Raw genomic sequence first — 13,953 nt, 5'->3', positions numbered from 1 at the left:
ATCCCTAGTTGATTTTACATGTAAAAAAAAAGGGTTCCAAGGTCTTGGGACACATATTCCAAGCTGAATGTTGGGCAAAACATCCTAGTGGGTGTTCATTTTAGTTATTATGGCTAAGTGGAAATTGACAAAGGCAAAGAGGCATTACTTGGCATTTTATTTATGAAAATAAAGGAAAATAGGATAAAAGGAAGACAAAAGGTCATAGAATTGCATCAGAGGAAAATTGAAGGAAAAATAGAGGAAATTGGAGAAAGTCGAGGCCTCAACGATAGAAATGCTTATGAGGATCAGTTCGCAGATTTTTATCAGTTTTAGTTTGGAGGTCTCTCTCTATTCTCTCCCTCCCATACTCTTGCACACTTAGAGTATTCGTGGAGCACTATAGCATTGCATAAAGGAAGGAACATGAAGGACAAGAAAGCAAAGGAAAGCAAAGATCAGGCAAGGAAGAGTTGGATCAAGCGGCTACAATGGGATTGCTTTGCAGTAATCGAGTTGCATGGATGATTTCCTTGCTAGTTTTGGCATGCATAGTACATGCATGTGTGTATTTGGTTCTCTTGTTTTCATTGGCATGGGTTTTTCCAGGTGTGATAGTGGTTTCAACCTTGCTTGTCCATTTCCAAATAACCATGGTATGATGGGGTTCTTTCATTTAGTTGAGCTTTGGATTGTCGGATGGTTTTGTAACGAAGTGAGGTGGTTTCAGGTAAATTCCCAAGGGCCTAAGAATCCCTTGACCGGTAATGGTGGGATTGCGGTAAATCCTAGGGGTGGAGACAAGAAAATTACTTAAGGTATTGGTGAAGAAATCCAGAGGCATCCAAGCTTGTTTTGGAAGGATTGCAGTAAAGCTTAGTAGTGTATGTTTTCTGTTTGGGCCAAAAAATCCCTTGACCAATAATGGTGATATTGCGGTCTAGCTCGGTTGTGTAAGTCCTTGTTTCAGGCCTAGGAATCCCTTGATCGGTTTTGGTGGGACTGCGATAAAGCCTAAGAAGCCTAGTTTCTTTGTTGTGAGTCCCACATTCATGCTTGGAATATGGCATGAGGGTGATTGGTTGAAAGAAAGATTTGGTTCATTCAAATCTATGGTTGGGTGGTATGTGGAAGTCCCTAACTTAGTTTCCTTTTGCATATGTTAATAAGAGATCTATCCTCTTGTATTTCATGAGTATTTATACTTTCTAATATGTGGTTTTGATGGTTGCTCTATCATTGCTATTATTTTGGTTATATGCTAGTTATAAGCATGGTTTTATGAAAAAATCTAGTTAGGGCTCTTAATATGTTTTATTTGGTAAATGATTGGTTAATGAATACATGAGCTAATAGATGTTATTGCAACTCTTATGAGAGGGCATTAAACCTTCTTGATGATTTTCAGATAAGTATTAGATCCCTATGTTCAGATATGCATTCATGACCTGTAGGTTACATGTTCACTATATGTTTGGCGAAATGAATGTCATGGTTAGGCTTGGTTAGGTCAAGTCCTTAATCAAGTTTTGTGTTAGAGGCTTTGTCCTTGTGTCATTTATTGTTCTATAAAGTATCATTAAGTTATGTGTAGTGGTTTGGAGATAAGCCCTGAAAGGTGGCACTTATTCTGGGGTCGCATGCTTAGAACTGGGAAATCTAGACTACAGTCGATGAGAGGCAGGGTTATCCATGCGACTGGAGGGTTACAGTCGCTAGATTGCCTTGTAATGCAAGTGACTGGGAGTCCAAATCACTGAAAAGGTAAGTTAACTCAGCATTTGGGCACCTGAAGTGGTTGTTTATCTCATGTGGATCTTGCAGCTCCTTAGGAAGGTCAATAAGGTTTATTTTTGCCGACTCCATTTCCTCAATGTGATCTAGGAGGTTGAGTCATGTCATAGTAGCCCTTAGCTCATGTTTACCCTGGAAGGTCGGTGAAAGTGGTTATATGTGGGAGGGGTGGTTACAATAGTTGCAATAATATCTATTAGCTCATGCATTCATTTATCATTCATCAACAAGCAAAACATATCAAGATCCATAGCTAGAACCTGTTATGAAACCATCATTATAACCAGGATATAACCTTAATAATAACCATGATAAAACAACCATCAAAGCCACATAATAACAAGTACAATTACTCATGAAAATACAAGAGGAAAAGAGCTCTTATTAACATATGAAAAATCCAACCAAGTCAAGGACTTCCACGTACCACCCCAACATAGATTGGGTTGAGCCAAATATCTCTTTCAACCAATCACTCCTGCGCCATATTCCAAGCATTAATGTGGAATCTTATGGAATAAACCAAACTAAGGCTTCTAGAGGAAAAACCACCTCAACCATCAACTAGTGATTCCACCTCACTATCGGACATCACTAACAACAACCAAATCGATCTCTACCCAAGCTATCTAGGGCTCCAAAACATTTGTTCCAACCATGGCTCCAAGAACTAATAACTCAACCCACAACCTTACAGGGCTCCGAAGCGTTTGTCCAACCCAGCTCCATGACTAGTAATTTAACCCACAAAGGGCTTCAAAGCGTTTGTCCAACCTAGGCTCCTGGACTGGTAACTCAACCCAAGTTGTTCAAGGGCTCAAGAGCGTTTGTTCCAACCAACGACTCCAGGAACTAGTAACTCAACCCACATCCATAAGGAACCTGAGTGCCAATAAGAAACAACAAGTAGAAAAACCCACACACCGTGGCTAGCCAGGAAATGGAAAAGCTAGGTAAAGCCACTGTCAATCCAGGCAATCCTCCATGCTAATGACAAATCATAACCAGGTAATAACATGCATATACCATGCATCAATAATCAACAAGGAAAATCACACATGCAACCTGTTACCTGCGAATCAATCCAGCTGTAGCTGCTGATCCACCTGTTCCCTTGCACTTTCCTTCTTTCCCTTGCCTTATTTCTCCAAATCCAATGAAAACTAGAGTGCTCCAAGCATGCTCCAAGATTTCTCTAAGTGTGCCAGAGTATCAGAGAGAGAATAGAAGAGAGCTCTAAGCTAAACTGACAAAATGTTAAATTGACAAAAGCTAACCAGCCAAAAGTTGTGAACTGATCCTCAAAAGCCTTTTTATCATTGAGGCCTCTATTTTCTTCATTTTTCCTTAATTTTCATTCCATTTCCTCCTCTTGCAATTATGTGCCCTTTCACCTTTCCTTTCTCTTACTCTCCATTATTTTCATAAATAAATGTCAATTAATGCCACTTTGCTTTTGCCAATGCCTTTGCCAATTTCCATAACCATTTATTAATCACTAGTGATACCCATCACTATGTTTTGCCCAACATTCAACTTGGAATACATGTCTCATGACCCTGGTTATTATTTTTATTTACGTAGGAAATCAACCAGGGGTTGTTACACCTACCCACCCAAAGATAATTATATCAAACCAAGTCACAACTGCTAAATAGCAAGACACTACAAGTGAAACCCCCTAAGCCACCTCATGGGCAAATACATCCCTAATTCAGATACCCACCACCATGCATGAACCCTAGAGAACCAGAAAACCACCAAATGTAGGGTGCATGAAATGTCTGAGCCAAAGACCAAGACGAAAACAAACTTCAGCCATACTAATGAAGAAAGAGAGGAAAATTACAGGAAGTAAGGGAAACACGAGAACCACTAAGAAATAATAAGACTCGAGATACAAAAGATAGAGAATCTTCGAGTAATAATAGACCGAAAAGAATTGAACCCCACATATACACATAGAACAAGAGGGGAATCGATACCTTGAGATCATTGCCCCAATTTGTCGGAGACAACAGTGTCAAACACAAACAACTAAGAGATGACGCCGACAATCTCCATTTTTAGTTTTTGCAGTCTCCAGGAAGTCCCAACATGAAAAAACACAAAAGTTGCATGTCTTGGCTTTGAACCACCTCCCCAAACCCCAAGTAGATAGATTGAGCACACATGTCCATAAGGCAAATTAGTTTTCAAGTAGTCGTGAGTCACTGCCACTACAACACCATATGCACATGACCCCTACAGGGTAACAGGGAAAAAAACACTCCATGCCTCTATCACCTTACCACTAGTTACAGACTCCATAATGTTAAGCAACTGAAAGGATAATCCCACCAACGATGAGGGAGGAAACTAAACCAGGCATAAATTCCAAAGAATTTCCAAAAACATAGCAATATAAAGGCCTTGTGTGAGATGAACAATCACAATAAATGAAAGATTACTTCTCATGCTTAATACATGGGGGGCTCTTAATTGTAGTGGGAGGTGGCAGGGTAGCGAACGCCCCTATCAACCTTCGCAGACACATCTTTGTTCAGCTCGATGAAGGGTTAAATATATAATATGTTAAACAATGACTGCCTAATGATTTATGACAAATTAACTTATCAAAATGGTTTTCCAATAAGGACGTGAAAATATTTGACTAATAGACATTCACCATCCAAATGAGTTCACATCCATAGCAAAAAGTATAATTATTCAATATTTTATTTTTTTATTTTTATTTTTTATTCAATTCCTCTTTTTATAAAAAATAATACCCCTTTAGAATTTATTTAGATTTCTCTATAAATATTAAAATATCCTTATTAATTTAAAAAAGTTGGAATTTTTTGTCACACTATTATATTAAATTCTAATGTTATTTTAGTAATTCTCTTAATTAATATAAAAATTAAATTTTGACATAGTAACTTTAATGTGGTTTTCTATTATATTAATCCCACAATCTAACAAAACATAACTAATATATAACCTAATAACTAATATATAACCTAATAGCATATAAGTACTTAAAGCATTAGCCAACTAACACTTTAAATTTATAGGTACTTAAAAGCATTAGCCAACTAACCCTTTAAAAATAATTTTAAAATATAAAAAAACAAAAAAACCAATAACCTATAAATCCTTAAGACATTACCCAACTCGCCCCTTAAAAAATAGATAGATTTAAAGCATAAGAAAAAACTAAATCCAATGAAATTTTTATTACACATTTTAAATAAAAACTTATTACTCTTCCTTTTCCAAACAAAACTTAATTTTCATTAAATAAATTAAGAAAATTACATGTTCAAAAAACTCACTCTTATTCTCCCCAATTTTATTATAAAAATAATGCAAATAATAAAATAAATCATAAATTTTTTAAAAATGAAATAAATTACATCATATTAATTAAAAAATATTATTTTTAAGACTTTCATTAGTATTTTTTATGATATAAAAATATAAAGTAAGGTATAAGCAATTTTGCTTCTAATTTTAATTTTATTTGTTTAGTTTAAAAAATAAAAAATAAAATTCTTAACTAATCCATGGATAATATATTATTTTTTTATATATAAATGTTTCCCTGATTTTCTTGAAATTATGGTTATGGCCATGTCTGAGATCAACCTTACAAAAGTTCGTTATGCTACCGGGAAACCACAAAGAACCTCCACGTTGGTGTAAATTGAAGCGTGCGGAAAAATGCTCGCGGGAGTCATTGTCTGATTCTGCTCTTCACCATATTGACATTGGCATTTCAGATTATATATCACAAGAATCACAGGGACAGAATGGAGGAGGCAGTGCAAGATTTGGATTTGGATTCTCGCAAGTATGTGTGGATGGGCAACATTCCACTGCAAGTTCATTTGCACGATTCCGAAGTTACAACAGTTCCTGCCCCCCCACCGCTTCTGGTAAGCAACAACCCATCCTATTCCAAATCCAACCTCCGTTACAGAATAATTGCATTCTCCTAATCACTCCCATCTCATCAGGAATTAAAAGCAATTGGATACGGTCTGTCTTTTTTCGATTTAATTGTTTAATTGTGTCACTATATCTCCCAGATCTTCCTTAAATAAATAAATGAATTATAGGTTGCATACGAATTTCCAAAGTTTGACACTTCTTTATTGTTCATTGTATCAGTATACTGTATCTTCTTCAAACCACGAACCCAAAATTCCACCTTTTTTAATCGAATATTCTTTTGCTTCCATGGATGAGATGGCCGACAAGGAGAGTGTCACGAGCCCATTTAACCACGGGACCAAGATCCCGTTGACAAATTCAAAGAAATGTAACATCATAATCATAATTTATTTGATCCCTTATCTGTCTGTTCTAAAGTAAAATTTCCATTGCGAATTGTTTGGAGCTGAAGAAGGTCTGTATATTGGTAATTAGCATAGTGGACATCTAAAATTACTTTATTACATCCTGCCGTTATAGCACGTGGGATTCCATTGATTTCCCTGCTTCCCCATTTGCCAGGAATTCGATAAATCCTACCAATCCCTGATGATGGGTGATGTCGTTCCCACTATAGATGTTGGAACAAATGAAACACAGATGCGGTTATAAAATCCCCAAACCAAGCCAATAATTTGAAAAGCTGAGAAAGATTTCACAATTCAAAATTATATTTGTCAAATTTCGCATTTGACTGCAGGTCTGCAATTATCAAGCAATCTTTTCTAGATTAAGGAGGTCTATAACTTATCACATAATTTATGGACCCACAACCACGATCAGAAATAAACAAAATTAAGGTCAACTAGGTCAATGTTCAGATGAAAGTATAGAAGCACCAGTTCTCTGGACACGTAACACACACACATACTCACTTAACATTGACATAATTTCTAGGTTTTCTATCATGCTGAAATTTAAACTAAAGCTTCTAGGTTGATAGCTGAAACAAAGGATTTTGGATCTTAAGCCAGTACTGCATTTCGAGCTTGAATTTTCCCTCTAATATCACTAGTAGAGGTTACTGAGGAGCTGCTTTTGTCAAAGTTATGAACAAGTGTGTTTTGGAACAGCAGTGGGTTATACCAAAACGTTTGGGAAAGTTTCCAAAATTTGAAACTAACAACCTCCGCTTGGAGGGTCAACAAATGTCTGGACTTAAAGAAAGGGTTCTAGAGCACTGCTAAGTGTTGTGCTAATGACTGGAAACAAATGTCTGGTCTTAAAGAAAGGGTTCTAGAGCACTGCTAAGTGTTGTGCTAATGACTGGAAGAGCACGATACAGTGGCACGGTGAATGGAGATCTTTATGTATGATCTTTACAGCGATTCAGAGTTGTGTTAGAATTTGTAACAACAATTAATTAAAAGAAATTGTAAAAGACTAAAATATACTTAAGGAAATAGTTGGTGGTCTGTTTAACGGTGTTGGTTTATGAAACCAGTGGTAGTTTGTATAATGAATGTAACGGACTTTGATATATCGATCTAGCCTGAGAGATTGAAGTGAGTTGTAAGCCTGCTTTTCTTCTTGATAAATAAAATACCTTACCTTGCCTCGTGGATGTTTCCTTGACACACTGTCAGGGTTTTACCATGTACAGTTATGTTGTGTGAGTTATTCATCATCTTGTGTCATTAACACAGGCTGCATGTAGCAAGAAGTGGTATTGGAGCAGGTTAAAGGAGGGCTTGAGAGGTTGTATGTCTACATAGAAGGAGCCGCACGGAGACTGAGTTGTGCAGAGAGGAGATTGATCTGACTATATAATAAAAGTTATAGTCAATCTGCGGGAGGAGGGCGATAGAGTCAAAACCCTAGCTGCTAAAACCCCAACCATCAAAGAGAGGCTCGTGGAGGTGGAGCCAAGCGGCCCTAAAGCTGTTCGTTCAGCGATTGGAGGAGGTCCAATTGGAGTTTATTCCAGCTGCAAAACCATAAGGGTCAAGCCAGAGGATATTTGAGCTGCAGGTAGGGGTTAGTGAACTCTCTTCAATGAGGTTGCATAGAGTTTAATCTTAACCACGATTGTACAAGCACAAATGTGCTTGCTGGTGAAGGTTGTAGAGGTCACTGAGTAGTCTAGAAAAGGGGCTTGTGAGGTAAAAACTACTGAAGCATTTCCATTGATAGACCACCCGTAGGCCACCCACTTTGTCTCGAGGAGAAGAAGCCTTGGAGCCTTGTGTCATGAAGAGGTAAGCCCTAGCCAATGGAGCCATTTTTATCTAGAGATAACAATTAAAAAAAAAGAAAAGAAATCGGTGGAGTTTTTTTTAAAGGTGGAGATAGATATCATTTATTTTGATTTGGTAGACATCTAATTTTTTTGGTGGAGTTTTTTTTTTAAAGGTGGAGATAGATATCATTTATTTTAATTTGGTAGACATCTATTTTTTCCTTAAGAAGTCCAGTCTGGTGAAGGCCACAAGATTTGCTTTTCTTGGTGAAAGTGTGTGTGTGTGTGTATGTATATATATATGTTTTATTTCTTGATAGGTAAATTGCCATATATTCCATATGAGGAATATACACATTCTTGTCCATTACATGAAAGTGCATCATGTCACTTACAAGGATTGAACTTGGGTGGGGAGGATCCCAATCATTCCTCCCAACCACTCGAGATAAACCCAATTGACAAGTGGAAGTGTGTATATATGTATATACATGTATATTTGTTAAATTCCAAGATTTCCAAATTAACATTTTAAAAAATAATTTTGATCTAGAGAGAGAGTCCGTGTGTAGAGAATTAATGGTGAAGATGTTGAATGCCAAATTCGAGGCAAAAAAGTTTAATGGTAAAAATAACTTCAAATTATGGAAAACTCAAAATGCGAGATTTGTTAGTATAGCAAGGATTGCGTAAGGCATTAAATGACAAGAGGAAGAAACCTGCAAATATGATCGATAAAGAACAGGAAGGCCTCGATACCAGAGATCTCAATACCATTTGGTTTTTTCACAACAAGAGGCTTATGGAGCAGGATATCGAATCTACTTGAAGAGGCAACTATACAGTCTAAAAATGAAAGATGGTACAAAAATTGCATATCATTTGAATGCTCTTAATACTATCATATACCAGTCAACCAGTATGGGTGTTAAAATTTATGACGAGGATAGGGCAGTTACATTGTTGTTTTCATTACCTGAATCATGGAATCGTTTAGTCACTTCCATTAGCTTTAGTAAAATTGATATTGTTGACTATGATTGTGTTGTTGGAGCATTGTTGTTTGAGGAGGTGTGGAGGAAATCTAGTATTTAAACCTCCACACCAGAAGCAATGGTGTCTAGAAGTCATTCCAGAGAAAAAGGAGAGAATCGAGAGGTACATCCAGATTGAAGTTAAAAGGCAAGAAGAGTAAACTTAAGTGTTGGTATTGCAACAAGCTAGGGCATCTCAATAAGCATTGTTGGAAGAGGCAGGAATCCAAGGAAGACTCCAAAAAGGAGTCAAATTTGGTTGAATTAGGTCCATGTATGATTTATGAAGTTTTGTATATTTGTAATGTCCCTTAATACTAAGAAAAGGGGCTTGCACATTCGTGCTCCTCGGTGAAGGTAGTAGAGGTCACCAAGTGTTGAGAAATCTAGGGCATCAAGGTTAAGTGATTTTTCTTGTGAAATCAAGAAGTGCGAAGATCTTTTAATAACTGTTTGTGAATTCATTTTACTTCTTAGATTATGATCTTTCTTTACTTATATTATTAGTGTTATTCTTCATCAAACAACTGCTAATGGATAAACCATAAAGAGACAAGAGAGACAGAATATAGACTATCAGGGCCAAAACCTCTCCCACTTGAGAGGAAAACTTGAACAAATTCTTCTTCTTATAGAGACTTCAATTGAAAATTCCAAGACCAAGACCCTTGACCTATTTTCCACTCCAAGACCAAGACACAAAGCTTCCTCTTCTTCCTTGAGTCAAGGATAGTCAAACCCTTTGATTTTTCTTCTTTCTTAGCTATCGTTCAAAATTTTGGCCCCTTGATTTAGGTCTGCAACTTGTGGTTCTAAATCAGAAAGCCTAGCACATATAGTTGACCAACTTTTACCCTTAACTATCTTCACTTTAGAAGGAGACTTCTTCTTGATAACTCAACTTCCCTTTGACTCGTCCTTCTCTCAATTCGGTTACCTTGGATGACTATAACCTTCTCGGGCTGCTTGCAGTAGATGATCCTCTTCTTCTTCGCACGTGTGACAGAAGAACAACCCTAAAACAGACCCAAAACAAATCCTAAAATGATGCTAATGACTTCGATCTTCTTCCTCTTCTCTTCGCTGACAATTAGGTTCTTTCCTAAGTGATCTTCACACTTCTTGATTTCAGACTTGCTTACCGAAAATTCTCTACTCCCAAGTGAAATTTGAACTGCCCTATTTATAGTTGTTTCCTCATTAATTAGGCAGACTTGTTGGAGGGTGAGCCGACATGTCATTTGGTGAAAATCTTTTATTATTCCATCTTGTAGCCGACTTGAAGGAGGTGCCTTTGCTTGGTCTTGGAGGGCCTTCTTATATATTTAATGACTCATACAAAAATGTAACATGCCCAAGAAGGGTCCTTCATACATGACATTGACTCAAATTGACTTTTATGACTAGATGACAAAACCTAAAGGTTCACAATGGGAACCTTAACTAAAATAAAATTCCTTGATCATGAAACCCATGATTCAAGTACTTACAAAAATAATTTTATTTTCTTCTTTTCATCAATTACATAAAATCACAATTTACACATGTCATTATGAAGACCGAACCTAGTTACACTTTTCAACACTCCCTCTTAACTAGGGAGGTATTCATAATGGTACTTGGTCATTCTCAATCTGAAGAATTTCTCATAAGAAGAGTCGGATTGGTAACCCATCTGTTTAGCATCATATCAACCAACATTGTCACATAGCAAGGCCTTGACTAACAGCTCTATCTCTCCACGAGATCTGAGCACAATGCTGGCGAGACCAATGATGTATAAACACCCTCATCATTGTCTCTCTTGGAACATACCCCACCCGAGTTCTCAGGGTGTGTTCCACTAGGACTATTCTTATCTTGGATTCACAATCCTCAAAGAATATCGGTCCTCAACGACTACTCTTATCTTGGATGCTTTAACTCATCCTCAAAGAGTATCAGATGCTAGATGTTTACCCAATCCTCCATTCTGTCTTCCCAAGTGAAGACAAGAATGATGTGTCTATCTCTCCCTCTTAATTAGGGAGGGCATATCTATTCCAATAAAGGAATGTACTCATTCCTACAAAAGGAATGTACCTAAGCTCCCTCTTGGCTTAGGAATTTTGCTTCCAAGTTTCTACCAAGTAAGAAACTTGTTTCCAGGCTCCATCTTAATTAGGGACCTACGACAGCTCCTCAGGTGGAGATGATGGGACAATCTACTGCTTGAAGAACTCCTCCTCACAATGTCATGAACTTCTTTTCGTTATTTAGGAGTCTTCATGTTTGGGACTTCTTCATTAGGCACATACCATCTATCATTTTCATCCATGAGTCAGTCATGTCATCATCAAGACGTGATCCATTAGTCCATATATGGCCGTCCTTCATGTCATGCTGTCTTCTTTCATGCCATGTTTCCTTAAGGGTCTTTCATCCTACTGCATGGGTATCAGTGGTGGAAGACATCTATAGATCTTCCCTCGGCAGCCCTGCATAAGCCCATCCAAATATTTGTTCAAAAATAAGAAATGAACACTTATATCAAAATAACCTTTGTGATGGTCTTTCATCATGACATCTTCTAGTTTGCATCAACATCTTGCATACATATCGACACATCTCCCAAAGATACATATTGTCAAGGGTCTCTTTCTTTTTCAGACTTTATTAGAGTCTACATATCTTTCTTGGAGATATCCTAGTTAGATATTTTGGTTTCTCGGATGTTGATTGCCTTTTCCATGGTTGCATATTCTACGATCTCTTCCTTCCTTTTTTACACATTCCATTCCCAGAAACTTCCAATCAGAGTTCTTCCAATTAATGTCAACCACTTCATATTACATATGAGGCCATATTATGTTGATTTCATCTATTGAATGTGTGACCTATGCATTCCTACATCCCTTCGAAGGAGGAGATCCTTTATTTTGATTATGCTCTTATGACAGAGGATTGATGCATGTTACCTGCACTCATATGACATGAATTTACAATATTTAATACAAGCATACATACCTTATTTTTCTTTGTGTCATCCAGACTTCCTTCAGTAGCTTCCTTGATTCAAAAGAGCTTCAATCCCTTGATTTGCTTCACCTCTGATGTCATCATACCATCATCCCATGAATTCCACAACTTTGGAATTCTTGATGAAACACTTGCTTCCCCTCTTGATCGATGAATATTTCGATGAAGATTCCTTCAAAGAATCTTGAGGATTTAGAGTATCCCCATCCAACAAATGTTTCCTTTTGACTGATGTATGATGAGCTTTGTCATGGATGATTTTTTCCTTTCCATAAGTGCCACTTATGTTTCCAATGAGGTTCTCAAGAGATATATCCTTCATAGTTGACTTTCATAGATTTCAATTTCAACCATCTTTCATGCTTCTCTATGATGATGTCACGAACTCTTGCTTTCAATGCTTCTATGGTGCCATGATGCATCGTCATATTACTTAGTGAATCATGATAGCCATATCTTACCATAGAAGACTTAAGAATAGGAACTTTGAAAAGAACTTAGGTGAGGAAGACTATCTCAGTTACAGTAGAGATCTCTTACTTCCTCTTTCTTGGACTTCTTCTTTTCAACTTCCTCCACTTCTTCGGTGATATGGGCTTCTTCTCTTCCTCTTTTGATATTGTCCTTCTTGATCTTAGGATAATGTCTCTTGTAATGCCCATATTCTTGACATCCATAACATTGAATCTTAGCTATGTTTTCTTGAGAACTATGCTTCTTGAACTTCACTTTCCTTTTAGTAAATGTTTGACCTTTTTCACTTGGTCCTTCATTACTTTTTGGCTTCAACCTGTCTTCTTGTATCTTGCATATAAACCACAAGTTGTTGAATGGGATAGCATTCTTCTCCTTACGGGCATTTGATACAACATTACCTTGTTCATCAGTTAATGCATTTAGAACAATGGAGACCATTTCTTTATCAAATATCATCTCTCCTAGATCTTGCAGTTGAGTTCTTATTTGAGATGCTTTTGAGAGATATGTAGATATCCCTTCATCCTTTGACACCTTCAATTTGAATAGATCAGATCTAAGTGATATGACCTTTCTTATCGCACCTATAGAGAATAGTTCTACTAGCTTATCATATATCTCTTTTGATGTCTCTAGCTCTGCTATATAGGGAATGAGGGGATCTTTGACAAACTCCATAAGAATCTCTTGAGCCCTTAGATCCTTTTCCATGTATTCAGATCAGTGTTGAAAATATCGGTATCGGCAAAATATCGGCGAGGTCCAAAAAACATCTTATCGTTAATATTAGTGAAAATATCGGCAAAATATTGGCAAATATCGGCAAGCATAAAAAATGCATAATATATTCATTTTTTTTTTAGATTTCTAAACATATAAAGCAATAACAACATGAACTAAACACATTGACACATAAATATGAAGAAAGCACTGATATATATGATGTCAAATAGAAATGATACATCAAACTTCAAAGACGATACCAAATCCTGCCGATCCCTGATAATTGTCCAATGAAGGACTCAAACAAAATAACATCACATATCCTGCTGATCCCTGATAATTGTCCAATCAAGGACTCAAACAAAATAACATCACATATATAAAACTTAAAAAGTATTTCATCATCATGGGTTATAAACTTATATGTAGCAAAAGTTGCAAAACAAATAAAACTAGCAACTATCTATTTGAGACCATTGGCCTCTCCCTAGCAGCTTTCTTTCTGTCTTGTTCAGCAATTTCTTCAAGAGCTTTTTGTATAACCTCTGCACTAGAAACCATACAAGGCATTACATCTGCATCATGTGCAGAGAGTCTAGCCAGATGGTATTTCAATCGTGTAACCCCTCCTGACATCTTGGTCCCACACAATTTGCATGATATATATGCCCGATTTGCCCCACCAACAGCTTCCCCATACTCCCAAAATGGGTCCAAGGCTTTTGGCATATTTGACATTTGTGGTGAACAAATTCAAACCTAGGG

The 13,953-nt window shown here is 36.9% G+C and overlaps 1 protein-coding gene across 6 annotated transcripts in view; it reads left to right on the top strand.

The window, feature by feature from the left end:
• The first annotated feature begins 5,393 nt into the window (after positions 1-5,393).
• Positions 5,394-13,953, top strand: part of LOC149228165 (autophagy protein 5-like) — a 364,837-nt gene continuing 356,277 nt past the window's right edge. For all 6 annotated transcript variants that reach the window (XM_089378074.1, XM_089378073.1, XM_089378072.1 and 3 more), the window contains exon 1: positions 5,394-5,699. In XM_089378074.1, the coding sequence (XP_089234200.1) occupies positions 5,617-5,699 (83 nt within the window). In that variant the 5' untranslated portion in view covers positions 5,394-5,616. The remainder of the gene's footprint in view (positions 5,700-13,953) is intronic.

Source organism: Pinus tabuliformis, chromosome J, assembly GCF_031772625.1.
Source record: "Pinus tabuliformis cultivar Carrire ecotype Pingquan chromosome J, CPIR1, whole genome shotgun sequence".
Taxonomy (NCBI): domain Eukaryota; kingdom Viridiplantae; phylum Streptophyta; class Pinopsida; order Pinales; family Pinaceae; genus Pinus; species Pinus tabuliformis.
Note: the sequence above shows the minus strand (reverse complement) of the source record. Positions and strands in the feature narration are given on the sequence as shown.